Source organism: Aquarana catesbeiana, linkage group LG05, assembly GCF_042186555.1.
Source record: "Aquarana catesbeiana isolate 2022-GZ linkage group LG05, ASM4218655v1, whole genome shotgun sequence".
NCBI classification, from domain to species: domain Eukaryota; kingdom Metazoa; phylum Chordata; class Amphibia; order Anura; family Ranidae; genus Aquarana; species Aquarana catesbeiana.
In genome coordinates, this window is record NC_133328.1 from 367,736,587 (window position 1) to 367,753,862 (window position 17,276).

Here is a 17,276-nt window from a genome sequence, read left to right on the forward strand (position 1 = left end):
AGATTGTAGTAAGCTCTAAACAGTAAATGGAAAAAATTATTATAAGAATTGATGTTATATCAATTAACAGTGCAGAGTGCTAAACCAATGAGGTTCAATAGGACAATAAATCAAACATGTACAGAATAAACAATCATATATTGTAGAGCAAAAACAAAAAACAAAATTGAGAGTCATTACGATTGATAAATCTTACCAGGCTGTCGTGTTCAGATAATGCATTAAACTTGAAATGGCTGAAAAACTGCTAAAGCATTTTCATAGTAATGGGCTCATAATATGGGTTCCCTTGTCTTGGTATGGCCACAGAGGGATATAAAGTTTTGTATAATCCTTAAACAATAGAATTGTCAAAAGTTAACCAAAACATAGATGCAATAGGCATTTTAATTAGCCTATAGCTCACGGGGAACTTATTACCTTGATAGAACCAAGAGATGATTGCTCAAAGTGAAAAACACCTGCCAGCAATTGATGGAGACAATAACCAAGATAGATTTATATGTAATAGGATGGGAATGGTGTTGGATAATGTAGACTGTGCAGAGAAAGAGATCCCTTCACTGCAACGGCTTCTAAGTAAAAACAGTAAAAGAAACAGCAGTTAGAAAGACTTCGTAAGTGCAGCTGCTGTCACACAGAGACAGGGCTGCAGATGAAGCACTTACTTGTGACTATCCGAAGGCAGATACGCTTAGGAGCAATCTGTACATTCCCTGTGATGTAATGCCTCTAGCAGAGCAGTGTGCGGTGTAACGAAACGCCTTTATAAGCCCCCCATCCTGGAGGCGTCTGACCTCACTGCCGGCATGCGGACGTCCATTGAGAATGCCTAGATCGCGGCTGATATGGGGAGCGCAGTGGCGTCGAATCGACGTCAGCTGCGTGCGTGATGACTAATGCGCATGCGCATATCGATGTTTACTCACGGAGCCTAAAGACGCCAACGGCACCATCTTGGAAAGGGGCAAAGTAGATGGCAAACACATCAGTGTCCATGCCAAAACGCTAGACATACTGGAGAGTGACTAAAAGTAATTTGATTTAATTTGATTTAGAATGTAGCCGGCCCAAAAGGTCCACACAGCAGCGGCATCAGACAGAAAAAATAAAATAAAATAAAAAAAAGTGTGTGTGTGTGTATGTATATGTATGTGTATATATATATATATATATATATATATATATATATATATATATATATATATATATATATTGCAGTTTCCCTCCTATGTTTGTTCAGACATTGTGCTATGGTTTACATCAGCGGTCCCCAATCTTTTTGGCACCAGGGACCAGTTTCATGAAAGACAAATTTTCCACAGACTGGGGGTGGGGTGGTTTGGCCAGTGGATGGGGTAGTATAGCCTGCCACCAGATGCAGTCACTTGCCTATCACTGACAGGGTTTTCATAGGAGTCTCTGCTAATGATCTGTATTTGCAGCCTCTGCCACTCCCCAGGGCTAGCATCACCACCTCAACTCCCCCTCAGGCACTAGTTTCTCATAAGGAGTGCGCTCTTATGAAAATCGAATACAGCCACTAATCTGACAGGAGGCAGAGCTCAGGCGGTAATGCAAGTGGCTGTAGGGGGTAATTCACACAGTTTGCAGCAACAGACATTTTGCTGCATTTTAAAACCTCTGTCACCACAAGGACACACAGCATACAATTGTTTGTCTCCCATTCACCCTGCAACGCAGCCTATGGCTACACTACAATGCAAGTATGATGCCTTTTATCGCAGTGCTGAATCTCATGGCAATGTGCTACTGTACATTGCCATGAATGAAGTGTACATTATGTACGCTTCGTATAAAGTTTGTACAAAGCAAAATAAAAAAAACACCTGGGTGGCATGTGATACGCTGAATCGTGCACCACACTGCCCCTTACCGCAGCTGGCAACAATTAAATTAATCAACAAATTTAACAATTTAACAAAGCACTCCGGCAGCTCTCCATTTCCTTGTGAATTCACGAATACAGATCAAGTCTCCTGCTGTGCAGCCCAATTCCTAACAGGCTGTGGCCCAAGGATTGGGGACTTCTGGTTTAGATAACGTGGAAAGTTTGTATTCTCTGTAAATAATCTTAAGAGATTAATACATATCTAGGGTTTTTTTTAATTATATAAATATATTGACTAGGCCCATATGCATTTTTTTCATAAGCTACATTTGAATAATCTTGATCTCTCGACTGCAGTACAGACAGAAATATTTCTTCGGTATTAGAGTATGGAAAATTTCAACCCCTGCCAACCTTTTTTGTGTCTCTGTTGTATATATTCCCTGACTTCTTGTCAGTAACACCATGGGTCACTGTGACAGTAAGTAAGGGGCAAACTCTCGAATGCAGCCTCAGATAGCAGTATAAACTGCGTTCTAAACATTCCTTGCTGTAGCCCAAAAAAATTCCCACTCAATATATATTTTTAAAGCCAAAGCATAACACCTTTTAACTATGTCACTGAAAAAGTTTGTCTTTTTGGTTAAGTGGTAACAGTAAATTTTATTCTTCCTAGCTTTGCCTGAACTAGAATACTTTATCTTCTTCTGCATTGTTGCAATTAATGATGTTTAATTTTTCAGGATTTTCTTGGATCAACTCAGAAACACTATCATGCAGATTCACAGGCTGTAGACTTTTCTGGAAAGGCAGAGGACTGTAGAAAAGAAATTAATACCTGGGTGGAACAAAAGACAGAAGGTGGCAAAAAATACTTTGGTTTATAATCATATTTATGTTTACAGATTATGTCCGCACAAACATTTTGCTCATAAAATATATATACGGTATGTAAAGTGGTAATAAACCTAAAGACAAAGATTTACTGTATTGAAGTTTACCAATCCCTAAATGTTTTGGCTGCATTAGTTTTCTTTTATAATTTTTTTTTTTTTTCTGTTTTATCATTTACTTACTGATCCGGTCAGAAAGTTTGTTCATTTTTAGATATTTTTAACGCCCTGCTTCTCAACTTTTTGGAGCATGCAATAAAAAAAGCCGGCATGATTTTTCAAATTGCGCCACACCAAAACGCATGGTACTGTTGTACTCTGCATTTTAGCGCATGTGCATTTGCTAGACGCGTGGGATGCCATTAGGAATTAATGTCACCAGTGCACGTCTGCCCCCCCCCATGTCCCCTGCTAGCACAGATCACCCACCTCCAAAATCCTTGCGCCTAGCACAAATAGCCCCCCAAACCCCCAAATACCTGCTCCTAGCACAAATTCCCCTCTCAAAAATCCCCTCCTAGCACAAACCCCCCTCCTAGCACAAATGTGGGCTGCGCTCTCCCTTCTGTATGTATATAGGAGATGACGAAGGAATGCTGTCAGATCAGAACTGTCCAGGGTTTGATTACCACCCCCTACACAGCCTGCACCTGCTCCCAGCACCCTCCTCTGTGCTTCTATTTGTAGTCCTGTTGGCAACCCAGTAAGCTGTGCGGATTCCTGACATGTCCTTAGCAGCCTATGATGTTATGGTTGGTGGGATGTGGGCAGGTGACCGGCACAGCTTTCTAGGTTGTTGACAGGAGTACAAGCAAAGAGGAGAGAGCTAGGAGGAGGTGCGGGCTATGTTCTCACTTCTGTCTGTATACAGGAGTTAAGACAGAACACACTCAGACCTGAATGTACAGTCAGCTTTTGTCCTTTTGACGTGGTCCTGAGGACTCTTCTTTAATAGTCCAAGCTGGGCTGCAAACGTGACAGAGGGTTGGAACAAACCATTTACCACTGACAAGGGCACTTAGAATGGTCAGCTTTTATTTATTGATGTAAAACCTTTATCCTAAAAGGAATAAAAAAAAAAAAAAAACAGCTGTAACTGCTTAAAAAGTGTTAGCTGGGGTTCAGTTTTAATTTGTTAGTCAAGTCTGACTAAATCTGCTAGTACATCTAATGCCACGTACACACGAGCGGAATGTCCGTCAGAAAAAGTCCGATGGGAGCTTTTCATCGTATTTTCTGACGGTGTGTATGCCCCATCAGACTTTTTCCGCCGAAAATTCAGACGGACTTAGATAGTGTTCTAAATTTTTCTGACTGAACTAATTACTATCAGGAAATCCGCTCGTCTGTTGCTGTTCCGGCGTACCAAAAACGACGCATGCTCTGAAGCAAGTACGAGACGGAAGCTATTGGCTACTGGCTATTGAATTTCCTTTTTCTAGTCCCGTTGTACGTCACCTCGTTCTGGACGGTCAGACTTTGGTGTGACCGTGTGTAGCCAAGACCGCTTGAGCGGAGTTCCATCGGAGAAACCTTCGGAGTTTATTCCGACGGCAAAACTGGTCATGTGTATGCGGCATAACACTACCCTCTCCCCAGACTGACAATGCTGCTGTCAAAAGGTGTCTTCTTTGCTCTTCTATCCAGAGTGGAAGTGTGTTACTGGCTGGATCACAAGGTGAAAATAAAGGGGGGCGTAAAAAGTAAACAAATGTAGCTATCACATTTTAAGAATAGGTAAGCTGCAGTATTTGTTATTTTTTCTTTTTCTTTTGCTTGTGTTTAATACCCTTTAAACTGATTTTATATTTATATAAAATGTATATATTTTTAAAGAAATGTGACGTTACCTGAGTATACATTAAAAACGCTATCCATGCTCTTTAAGAAGATGAATTCACTCATAGAATTTTTTGTGCTGTATTGTAGGTTTGCGTCCTTAAAAATTGGAAACACTTCACTAATTTTAATGAATATATTAAAATATATTGTATAAGCCTTCTCCTAACGTTCAGTAGTGATTTTGTTCTATAATTTTCAAATCTTATTTAGGTAAAATCCAGGACCTGTTACCCAGCGGCAGTGTGGATTCACTTACTAGACTTGTACTAGTGAATGCTATCTACTTCAAAGGAAATTGGGCCAACCAGTTTGACAAGCAGCGTACATCGGAAATGCCCTTTAAATTGAATAAGGTATGCACTTTAAGTATGAATCATAGATACTTTGTAACCCCAAGGTACTACTTGGAATGTCATTAATGAAAGCGGTTTAGGAAATCATTTTTTGTTCCCATATCACCAATGGATCTTTAGAGAATTAACTGGAAACTGAGGGGCCCATTTATAATGGAGAGTCCATATCACTATCCACTCTCTCTGCTATACACTGCATATTCATAAACTGCAGACCGCTGTGTGGCACCTGCGGTATGTCACGAGTTCTTCTAATTACATTATTGACAAGGCAAAGCCTTTTTTTTTAATCCTTTATTTAAATAGCACTCCAAATACTTCAGAGTCCTGAAGCCAGCAAAGCACTAAACGTGTTTGTAAAGCCCTTTTCCTGTCACCACAGTGAGGCCACACCACTATTTAATACATTGAATCCTGATTTGTTGCAGTGAGGTAAGACAGATTGCAAGACTTACATGTGTGAAAGAATCAGCTAGAGAGCGATCTACTCCCCAATGTATCCATCCACCTACCATATATGAATATACATGTACAGTATAATTTAACCCCCTAATAATCAGGCATCAGATTAACAGTCCAATCTCTATACCCTTTCAAAAGGCCATAGATCTTCTGCCTATTTTTGCACCAGTATCTCCACTTCGTTTTAGTTTTCCTCCAACCTGACATGGCTGTTATGCACAGCTGCATTACCAGAGATATTGGCCAGATGGGTGTGGAAAAGCAGTTTACTTTTTCTTTTACATAGTAGGAGACAGGCAAATCTAAGGTACAGTATTGTTTCACCATGTGGGCTAGAGGTAGGTTAGGTATGCATACATGTTTGGTATCTTGTAACTAGGACAGCTGGCAGAATATGTTAAGAACTGTAACTGGACAGAAAATGTTTTTAAATGTTTGCAGAAGAAATTGAAGGAGGTTTTTTATTTTTTTTTAATTGTTTCCATAAATAATACGCAGCAGTTACAACTGTTTTATATAGTAGATATTCTGCCAAAAGAAAACTGTAAATTTTGTGCAAATATGGAAAGCTGTATTAAATCTATTAGCTGAATCTGAACACTGTAAAATGGCAAGTATTATTCATGAGGGCATGAATTACCCCTGGTCATTAGAGTGTTGTATACACTATTATTCTGCAGTATAAGCACTGTAGTTTAAGAGGCCATTTATTAAACCTTGCCTGACGTGGTTTATTTTAGAAAGTTTTGCTTTGTTTTTTACTGGTCATTTTTCTTAGCTGTAGGAGTTCATTATGTTTTTCAAGATTATGCTGACATGAATTGTAATGTATTCTTGGGTTTCTGTTGTTAGAATGAAACCAAGCCTGTGCAGATGATGTTCAAAAAAGGCAAATTTCCAATGACCTACGTAGGAGATTTGTTCACAAAAGTTATTGAACTGCCCTATGTGAATAATGAGTTGAGTATGTTTATACTGCTCCCTGATGAAATTCAGGATGGAACCACTGGCTTGGAAAAGGTAAGAAACTTCTCCAGTGTAACCTCTGTTGAGGTGTTTGACTTTTTATGAAGGTTCAAGGTTCTAAGATCACTTTTTTAATTGGATGTTCTTAAAGGACTGATATTGTACAGGCTATAGTAGTTTAGCCTAAAGGTTCCATATTAAATGATGGGCTTGTAAAACAATAAAGACTGTTATTTGTATACATGTAAAACTCTGTATATCTTGCTTCCTTTAATGTATCTGGCTGTACTTTTTGTTTTATTGCTACAGTATATATTTGCGAAGTTTGCTTTATGTTATGTTCATTGTACTAGATACCTACTCTACCGATGTAATGACTCTAGCTTGCATAGACACTACTTTTTAAAAGTATGTAGACAATGTTTAAAATGGATATGATAAAGGATATGTGTGTATGATAGTAAATGTCAGGATTGTTATATGCAGAAGGAGCCACTCATAAGAACTTGCTGCCAACAGCAGTTTTGTGGTTAGCTAAGGATTATCCGGATGGTGGGATTTCCTCCATACATAGCTGATCACACATGGTTGAACAATTGTCAGGTTAGTAAGCTACTAAGATACAATTACAGTGTCTTCAAAACACAAGTTGTAGTTGCCTATAGCAACCAGTCAGCATTTATTCTGCTTAAAGTGGTTGTTAACCCACTTCTACTAAATTCTGTAATCCCCTCTGTACCATAATAAGCTCAGCTCCCGGTGCTCAGCTTACTTGTCAGCCATCTCTTCACTCCGCTTACATCAACCGGGGAGGAGGGGGGAAAGAGAGAGAGAGCTAACAGTCACCTGAGCACCGGGAGCCACTCTTTTTATATAGGTACAGATCGGCAGATATTTTACATAACACAGGGACACTTATTATGGTACAGGATTTAGTAGAAGTTATGAGAGCAGCAGGGGTGGGGGGTGGTGGTCACTGGTATGAGCAGACAGGGAGGGGAGGGGGAAGGAGGATAGAGGAGACACAGATGCAGGAGAGAAGGGCTGCGGATGACGGAGGCACAAAAACTGACCACGGTGTCACGGTGCTCAGCAGCCCTGATTATTCTGGTCAGTTTACAGAGGGGAGGGCATAGCCAGGCAGGATCAGCCAGGCATTTCAGGTGATATGGAGGGTCAAATGACACAGCACAAGCACTATGCTGTATAACCTGCTTTAAGGGGACAGGATCTGTTGGGTTTTGAGTATGAGAAGTGTTTATTAAATAAGAATGGAATTGTAATGAACACTGATTGTGATCGTGTAGGCCAATTAATGAAATCTATTAGACAATGCAGCTGGTGGTGATAGAGAAAAAAGTGTAAAAGAATACTTCCCACTTGCTTCACCTGGAGAAATTGCACACATCTAATCCTTGCTAAGTCATCATGGGCTATGCTGGACTTATCACATTTCAAAGGTCACCAAAAACTATTTTTTTAGTTGGTTGGAAAGCATGCAAATGTTTGCCCTTTTAGTTTTAATATTTTTCCATGTGTTTCATATGAATCCCTGAAACATGGTGCTTAGGATTACCATCCTCAACTTTAGCTGAGCCAAAGTCTGCAAAAATAGCCACTCTTTAGGCTGGGTTTCCAGTTTTGCAAATTGGATGTGGGTTTCCTCTGCATCCAATTCGCATGTCAGGAGATTGTGACCGGCTCTCTATGGAGCCCGTTTACACATCTCCAGAGTGGCTCCAGTGCAAATTGCACAGGAGTCCTGTGCTTCTTTTGGTCCGTTTTCAGGGACGAATTCAGCCCAAAAATTCAGCCCAAAATCCAGACTAAAATCGGACCTGAAACAGTGAACAGGGATGCATTGGGCCCCTGCTGTGAGCCTCTCCATGAGGCAGCATGAACTCCGCCTCAATGAAAATCAAAGTATCTTTAAAAGAGATCGTCAGGGGAGGTAAAGAGTCGCAAGCTCTCAGAATTCTAACCCTACATATGTGCTGCGCACCCATATTCAAGCTGGCCTGTAGGAGATCAAGAAATTATTTTAAAGAGGGGGAGAGATAAATGCAATGTTCTTCACATTATGGCATTTTGTATCACTGAAATCACAGTTTGCTTATGTGAAAGGCTTAGAGGTTATTATTATTATTCAGGATTTATATCTATTTACAAAATGAATGGAGACAATACAATTCAATACAGGAGGGTTAGAGTCTGTTCACACTGAGGCAGCACGACTTGCAGCGCGACTGCCTCAGACGACTTGAACACGACTGCAGCGGCGACTTGCAAAACGACTTCTATATAGAAGTCTATGCAAGTCGCCTCAAGTCGCCTCCAAAATAGTATAGGAACCTTTTTTCTAAGTCGGAGCGATTAGAACGGTTCCATTGTACAGAACGAGACGCTACTTGGCAGGCGGCTAAGTCGCCTGACAAGTCGTCCCAGTGTGAACCGGCTCTTAGGAGGGTCCTGCTCCTGGAAGCTTACAATATAATAGGTTGTTTAGTAGTGTACTGAATTATTTTTAAATTAATTGTTACAACATTTTGTTCTTTTCAGCTTGAAAAAGAGTTAACGTATAGTAAATTTTTGGAGTGGACAAACCCAGAAATGATGGACACAACAGAAATGGAGTTGTTTGTACCAAAGTTTAAGCTAGAAGACAGTTATGACCTGAAGTCTGTACTTAGTGACATGGGGATGGCTGATGCTTTTTACCAAGGCAAAGCGGACTTCTCGGGAATGTCTAGTAATAACGAACTAGTGCTTTCTAAAGTAGTCCACAAATCTTTTGTAGATGTAAACGAGGAGGGTACATAGGCAGCTGGTGCAACAGCAGGAATTATGACGATGCGTTGTATAATGATTGTTCCAAAGATATACTGTGACCATCCTTTTCTGTTCTTTATCACCCATAAGCAGAGCCGTAGCATTTTGTTTTGTGGCAGGTTCAGTTCACCTTGAACTGCATTTCAATCACTGAAATACTGTGCATGACTAAACCTAAACAACCCAATCTGGGTAATAAGGCTTCTTGCAATAATCACAAATGGGTTTGAAAAACATTAGTCATTGTAATTTAGGCTACACATATATTAATCATTGGTCGCCAGAGTTATGAAAGATCTTCTATACACATCAAAGTTTTGTTTTTGTTTTTTTTCCTAAAATACTTCTAATGGTGCTAGATAAAATGTAAACGATTCCACACAGGAAATGCATGTTTATATTGCTAGAAAGCATACGTTTATCTTGTGATGAAAAAAGACGTGATAAGACTGGTAGTCTTCAAAAGAACTTTCATAAACCAATCTTTAATCCATTTAGATCTTCGGACTGCTGTCTAAGGTCTATGTGTACACTTACTTTTATTAGTTCAGTCAAAGCAAGCGCCTCTGTAGAAACTAATTTTTTTTTTTTAGAGGTTCCTTTAAGAATTCACAATGAAATTACCCATAGCTACCAGTCAGAATTCAGCTTTAAATGATCTAACTTCATTAAGATGAGATCTGGTAGATATCTATGGGTTTCTGCACTTCAGATTTGCTCTGTGATGCCTTTCTGAATAAGCTTGTGTTTATGCTCTCAATTTTTCTATACTTCTGTAAATATTATGTTTTGCTTTTAAAGTGCCTTTTTAGGTTTAGTTTTCTTTGAAGAGCTTCTAACCAACTAAATATTTGCTGTTTCAAATAAGATATATATATATATATCAAACAATTATTCATTCTCAACAACCATCCTCAGACTAATAAAGAAAAGGTTCACATCTATATAGTTTGTTGTTTGTCCCACTGAGTTTTGTGCCTTATTTAAGTGTCCTTTCCAAATGGAAATTACTACTTACTTTTTGATTTCTAAACTGTATACCATATAATTTATCACAGGAAAAGGTACTTACAACACTATCTACAATGTGTAAATGGCTCAATATACTGTAGCTGCCTAGTACAAAATTATGATGGTAAATGCTTTAAAGTGGATATAAACCCAATTCATGAAATTTGGGTCTGTAGTGTTTTCTTATCTCTCTCTCCAAAGCTCTAAATCCCATGGCTTTCTCCTGCTTCTTAGCTCTGTTATCAGCCTGATAACTTCTGACAAGTTCTCCAACACAGGAGATAAAAGCAGCCTGAAATTTGTGTCCTGGGAGGTTGCTATAAATAGATTAGCAGACAGCTTGCCTTCCTACAGCACAGCTCTGCACATTCCTTCCTCCTTTTGCCAATGTGGAGTAGGGGTGTGTTCCTTTCCTCCAGTCAGCTGTCTTGGCTGTATGCTCAGACTTCACACTCAGTGCTGAACAGGAAGAGACAATCTGTAACAAGATTTGCATTTTCTAAAAGATATATAAAGCTGAAGACAGCAGATATACATGTAAAACTTATGTAGGGAGATTTGTTTCATCCCTGTGTATCATCTGAGGCTGTTCACTTTACTGGATATATGTGAGGGTTTACATCCACTTTAATGACCTTTTTTAGGGTACACTGTCAGAAGCGAATGTTTCACTTGCATAGCAAAGTTGGATGCTAATCCTGTGAATACTATTGTCAATAGTCATTAGGGTTGATTTACTAAACCCAAATAGGCTGTTCATTTTACATGGGCAGTTGAACTTTTCCATGGAATTTGCCCCAATGCTTAGTGAATGTGGTGGTATCATTTGCATAGATTATCCAATCGTGTACAAGCAAAATACAAAAAAAAACAAATGGTTTGCAGATTGTTGAATAATAGAAGTCAGCAGAGCTTCACCTCCTTTACCAAGCTCTGCTGCAAATTCCCTTAAAAAGAAAAGCTTAGTTGCCTTTGGTAAATCAACCCCATTGAAGCTGGTTAATCATGCTGCAGTAGCATGTAATGCCCAAAAGATGATCTTTCTGTGTTTCATACTGCAATCAATTTCTTTCTTCATTGCTGCTAGGGAAGGTAAGAAAATATAAAGTAGCTGACTGGTTGCTGTGGCGTAACACAGACCATTAATCTTGTATTATTCCCATATGTGAATGTTGATAGGTTTATTTCTCAGATATTATTGGTACTTTAATTCACTATGACCTTTTTAGACGTGGCATGTTCATAGTTGTATGTATCTTAAAGACATCGCACCTTTTTGTCTCGTGGAATAAAGCAACTGTTTCTGAAAAAAAGCAATGTCATGCTATGTTCATTATCATTATTCTATTTCATTTTATTAGAAAACATAAACTGAAAGTTTTCTATCACCAGTGCCCAAAGAGTCCCTTGAAATACATGTTTTTCAGATCTTTTCACAAAGGGAATAGATAATATTGTAGGCCATTTAAGTATGTATCTCAGACTATACCTGTGCTCATTGTGAAGACAGGAAAATATGCATTGTTTCAATGAGAGCATGGGTGCACTGGATATGGTACACGTGCAGCATTTTCTAGCGGTCCCAATGTTCAGACTAGTGGGTGGGGCCTGCTTCGTTAAGTAGTTAATAAATTACAGAGACCGTATTATCCACAGATGGCTGTAGACACTGTTAAAGTAGAATGAAAGGTTTTGTAGCTTTTTAAATAACAAATATGTTATACTTACCTGCTCTGTTCAATGGTTTTGCACAGAGCAGTCCTGATCCTCTTCTCGGTCCCCCACCGGTGATCCTGACTCCTCCCTTTTGACCAGTGCCTGCAATAGCAAACCACTTTTGATATGGGGGCACTGGTGCGTGCTCTCTCTTTAACCCTGCTCTATGCGTCCATAAGACACATAGAGCCGCGGCTCAGTCCCACCCCCTGTTCTTTCCTTATTGGCTCACTGGCTGTGATTGACAGCAGTGGGAGCCAATGGCTCCTGCTGCTATCTTAGCCAATGAGGAGTGCCGGGACAGCCGAGGCTCGTTGGATCGAGGGGGTCTCAAATGATTCTTAGGGGGGGCTGTGGGGGGAGCAGCACATAGGTTTTTTACCTTCATGAACAGAATGCATGAAGTTAAAAACCTTCAGCCTTTACAAACACCGGGCAGATTTTTTTTTACAGAGCACTAATCTTAGAAGCATTTATTTGGTTTCATAAAAAGCTTCTGTGCCAAGGTCGCTCAGAATGTACTAGGAATGCATGTCAATCTTTGCATTTGGGTGGCCCCAAAGACTGGAGCTGGGAAAGTGAGTTAGACTGGATTGAGATGGTGCAGATTTGTGATGTTTTCTAGGATTTGTGGGATTAATACGATCCCATGTGACTTGAGAGAACTATAAAGGTAGCCACCCCCCAATACAGTTTTTAAGTGAACAGGTCAAGGTAGTCATATGAACAATGCTAGTTTCAAACTCTAGGGCTGTCATCCTTCATCCTTGCTTTGCTGTTTCAGTCACTGACCCAACCTGGAAGCGAGCACTCATGAGTTACAGAACATATCCAGGTCAATAACTCAGTATTGAGAAAAGCAAAAGTATAGCACTCTACTCTGCTTTTTTCTTTGACGAACCAGGTTGTGAATGGAACCTCGCTGTTCTCACATATTGTTTGTAAAGATGTCACATTGGCGACCAGCTTTAGAGAAGAGGCTTTTGTTTTTTTTCTTTTCTTGTGCCTGAAATTGGACAACACGTAACCTCTGGGGCAGTTGCACCCTATCTGTGTATACCAAAATGCTTTTTCTCCTTGTCTACTAACAAATATTAACAAATTCTGTTTACATTATTGTGTATTAACATTATTTCTGGCACAAAGAAGAAATAAGGCTTTTACTAGGTAAGCATGTATTCTTTACATACATTTAAAGTAAACCTGGCAATAAAAATGGTGATAACAGCCTCCGGCACTATAATGTTGGCACTTTGCACCAAGTATTGCCTTCTTCTGTACCTTTTTACATGCACATCTCCATTCTATATGTTCCTGTTGGCCTGTTAGGTAACCTATCTAAGAGACTGACTAATAGAAACATGCAGAATGGGAGGATTAACACACAATGTTGCCAGGAAGTGTCAAAACTGGGCACCTGAGCTACAGAAGATTGCATCTAAATGTTTTCTAAAATTACTCCAGTGGTTTACCACTCCTTACTCCCTGAACTATGCTGTTGATTGGAGCAGTGTGCAGGCTGGGGTATCAGACTCTTGGCGGAATGGGCTGCTGCTTGTGTGAGACCTGTGATTCAACTCTCCAGTGTGTTGCTTGCACAGCACATTTTAAAGTGTTACTAAACCCAGGACTCTGCATTCACTATATCTGGTCTCCCATAGTACACAGAAATGCAATTATTTTAGTAAATATAAACTGCTAAATACCTTTTCTCATTAGCAGTAGCTCAGTCTTGTGAATATCAGTGTCCAGCTGAGCACTGGTTAAAGCTTGTAGGAGGAGTTTTCATTCTCTTCCAACTGTCCGGTGATGCTGCATGACCCTTGACCCTCTTTCTGGACAGTACTGATTGGCCCTGTGCCGATCACATGCACCCTCCCAAAAAAAAAAAAACTCTAGCTTTACAAACCAAACTGAACATGTGCAAAGTGCCTCAGCGCTCTGTACTATTAGGAGATGGATTGGGGACAGTGAAAGAAGGGGAGGATCAGAGAGGACAGAATCAAACAGCCTTTTTACACAATGCGGAGGATTAACCCCTAAGATTACACAGCGAGTATAACACGTATGCTTTACTGCATATACAGACTGATTTTACTGCTGTGGGTTTAGTAACACCTTAACCCTTGCTGAAGGACTTGGTATGTAAAATTACACATAAAAAAAGATTGTATTTGTTAGTATATATGCAGTCGGACTGCATGAACAGTGAAAAATGAGGATTCAATTAGACCCCTTTCACACTGAGGCGTTTTTCAGGCACTACAGTGCTAAAAATAGCGACTGCATAGCACCTGAAAAAAGCCTCAGCTGCAAACCCAGTGTGAAAGCCTGAGTGCATTCACACTGGGGCACTGCGCTGGCAGGACTTCACAAAAAGTCCTGCCAGAAGCTTCTTTGCAGCGGTGCCCATTGAAAACAGTGGGGCAGCGCTGCTATACCACCGGTAAAGCGCCGCCGCAGCAGCGTTTTGCGGGCAGATTTAACCCCTCTTCGGCCGCTAGCGGGGGTTAAAACCACCCCACTAGCAGCCGAATAGCGCCAGTGAAGTGGCGCTAAAGATAGCGCCGCTTTACCGCTGACGCCTGGGGCGGCTCAGTGTGAAAGGGGTCTTAGGTTTGGGATTTTGCATATCCAAACGAGGTGTTTCTCTTTAAATTTGCATGGTGTAAGCAATGACACCCATACTGTTTGAATCTTGTCACCTAACATACTCAGAGTTCATTTTTTAGAACCAGAAGATATTTGCTTTCTCTAGAAATGGTAAGATTTTTCATACAGGATTTATTTTCCTTTTCTTTTTTACAGATTTTGGCCTAATCACCAATAATTTTGCTAATGATCTCACCTTCTTTTTAATTTAGTAAATCATTTCTAAAATTTAAATTGTGTTAAATAATTATTGAAATCATTTTGCAATAATCTTTCTCTCTAGGAATGTGATCCTGTCTGTTATATACTATTTGATTCTGAATATGTGAATTTTAAATAAGTGTTCTGTTTCCCAAAGGCGAAAATGTCACTACGGTGGCAATCTTTTATGCTGGTCGCTCATAATATGATCTGATTGTAAAATATCTGTAAAATCCTATTATGAATATTACCACAGTATGTGTTAGCTGGCAAACTTTAGGATCACAACAAATGTAATAATTGTGCAGTGAAACATTTAGGGATATGTTTTGAAAGGGAAGTTACACTGTTCTAAAAATGTACTTACGTTAAAGTATATTTGTGGGGGGGGGCAGGTGAGGTATAAAACTGAACATACTTCAAATATATTTTTAGAAATAGTATAAACTGCATTTTATTGTGGGTGTGCTAATTTTCTTAAAAGTTGATCCCACAGTTAAAATATGCCTAAAAACAAGAAGACATTGGGGCTGTTTTCTCACCTGAGCAGACCGTATTTAAAGTGATTTTTCAGTGTTTTATTTTTAGTTTTGGCACCCGTATACAGAAATGTTTCAAGCATTTTTCTAAGCTTTAGGTGTTTTTTCTCTTGCCCAATGAAAATTTACAATCATCTGTGACATCAGCTTCCTTGTATCTAGCTTCTTTGTGTGTTGTGGTGTCTTGTTCTTCATTTGGGGCTCAGCATGTTGGCTTACAACCCCGCAAAATGTTTTAAAAAAAAAATATGCACGCATACATACATACCTTTGCAAAAAAGTGTTTTTATTATGTAAATATGGTCTGGAAGCACCCAAAGTCGCTTTTTTTTTTTTTTTTTTTTTTTTTTAAACCCCATAAAAAAATAGGTATGTATACATCTTGAAAAAAAAGCCCATGGAGTAGCAAAACTGACCTGGGACAGGAAGTGCTGTTTGGCTGGCTTCTGTCGAAGGGGCATGATCGAAAAAGGTCTACCGATTAGCACTTTTAGCCAATGGCTGAAAGCGCTGACCGGAACGTTCTGGCGGGGGCCGTCCCCCCTGTCAGAACACGATAGAACATAAGGGGAGATCACTGCACTAACATTGGAGAGTTAGTACAGTTCCTCAGTCTGAGCTGTAATTTTTTTCATTCAGCCCTGCTGGGTTGAACAACAAAAAAAAAAGTTTACCAGGCTTTACAGTGCATGAGTTATGTTAATGCAGTCAGCTTGGATGCAAATAGTGCTTAGCAGAGTTCTAGGCATCTTTTTTTTAACCCTGTCTGTTCACATTAGCCAAGTTGACACCACATGACAGAGGAAAATCTAGTATTATTTTATCAGATTATGTCCATACAGCAGGTTTTTAGATATGTCGACATTAGGAATACATCTGCATTCCAATGAGGAACAATTCTCACTTGTGCTTGATCTGTTGAAATGTATGTTTGTCTCCTGATCAGCTTCTGATGCCATCAATCTGTTTGCTTCCAGCTTGAACAGGAACTAACCTATGAGAAGTTTGCTGACATGATAAATCCATCTAATTTGGATAGAACAGAAGTGGAAATCTTCTTGCCAAAATTCAAGTTAGAAAACTTCTTTGACCTGGAGTCTGTACTGGGCAGTCTTGGGATGACTGATGTCTTTGATATCGGCAGATGTGATCTCTCTGGCATGTCTGGAGATCGTGACCTAGTTTTATCTAAAGTCGTACACAAATCATTTGTAGAGGTGAATGAGGAAGGTACTGAAGCGACAGCAGCCACCGGTGCTGTAATTATGCTTCGTTGTGCACGCTTTGTACCAAGATTTGTTTGTGATCATCCATTTCTCTTCTTCATCGTACACAAACAGAGCTGCAGTGTCTTGTTCTTTGGCAGATTTACTTCACCATAACATGCACCAAAAAAAACCCTGCACCCTACATTTTGATTATTTCAGCACTAAAAATATAGCATCTTAGGACATAAAATAATGGTAACACTCAAAATAAACCAGGCAGATATTAAAGATTTTTACTCCTTTACTTTCTTAAAATTCAGCCATGTGGATTTAGAGCTCATGTGTACATATTTTGTTAAACTATAGCGTCATGATTTAAATTCTTGGGAATCCTGTCATTAACATTGAATGTATAATGCTGCAGATATAGTGATTGGCAGCAAACAATTGGAAGCAATGCAACACGTTGGGATAGGTCCAAGTTCTAGAATTGCTTTATATTCAGCTAAATTAAACACCCATTTACACTACAGGAGTACTACAGAGTCAATGAACTCTAAAGGTAGCATTGGAGTGGTCTGCTCTAGCTGTATTTGAGTATAGAACAGTTAAAACACCCGTCAGTCTCTTTTTGCGGTCTGTGTCCCCCTGAGATTTCCTGGCCTGGAGGACCCAACCTAAAGTGAGAGGGAAAACTCTCCAAACTGAGGGAAAGTCCCACCTTTAGACCATTTTTTACAGGAACAGTTGTC

General features: G+C 39.6%; 1 protein-coding gene across 1 annotated transcript; it reads left to right on the forward strand.

Moving 5' to 3' along the window:
- Positions 1 to 2,595: 2,595 nt before the first annotated feature.
- Positions 2,596 to 17,078, forward strand: LOC141144867 (serpin B6-like). Its single transcript, XM_073630954.1, has 4 exons — positions 2,596 to 2,713; positions 4,798 to 4,940; positions 6,255 to 6,422; positions 16,294 to 17,078. The coding sequence occupies exons 2-4, from the start codon at positions 4,920 to 4,922 to the stop codon at positions 16,696 to 16,698; spliced, it is 594 nt and encodes a 197-aa protein (XP_073487055.1). The 5' UTR covers positions 2,596 to 2,713; positions 4,798 to 4,919; the 3' UTR covers positions 16,699 to 17,078.
- Positions 17,079 to 17,276: the final 198 nt, after the last annotated feature.

Bases quoted from the DNA above. Each gene is read 5' to 3' on its own strand.
- LOC141144867 (XM_073630954.1), top strand. From the start codon at position 4,920: ATGCCCTTTAAATTGAATAAG. The intron at 4,941-6,254 runs GTATGCACTTTA...TTCTGTTGTTAG, and splicing joins TGCCCTTTAAATTGAATAAG to AATGAAACCAAGCCTGTGCA. The intron at 6,423-16,293 runs GTAAGAAACTTC...GTTTGCTTCCAG, and splicing joins GAACCACTGGCTTGGAAAAG to CTTGAACAGGAACTAACCTA.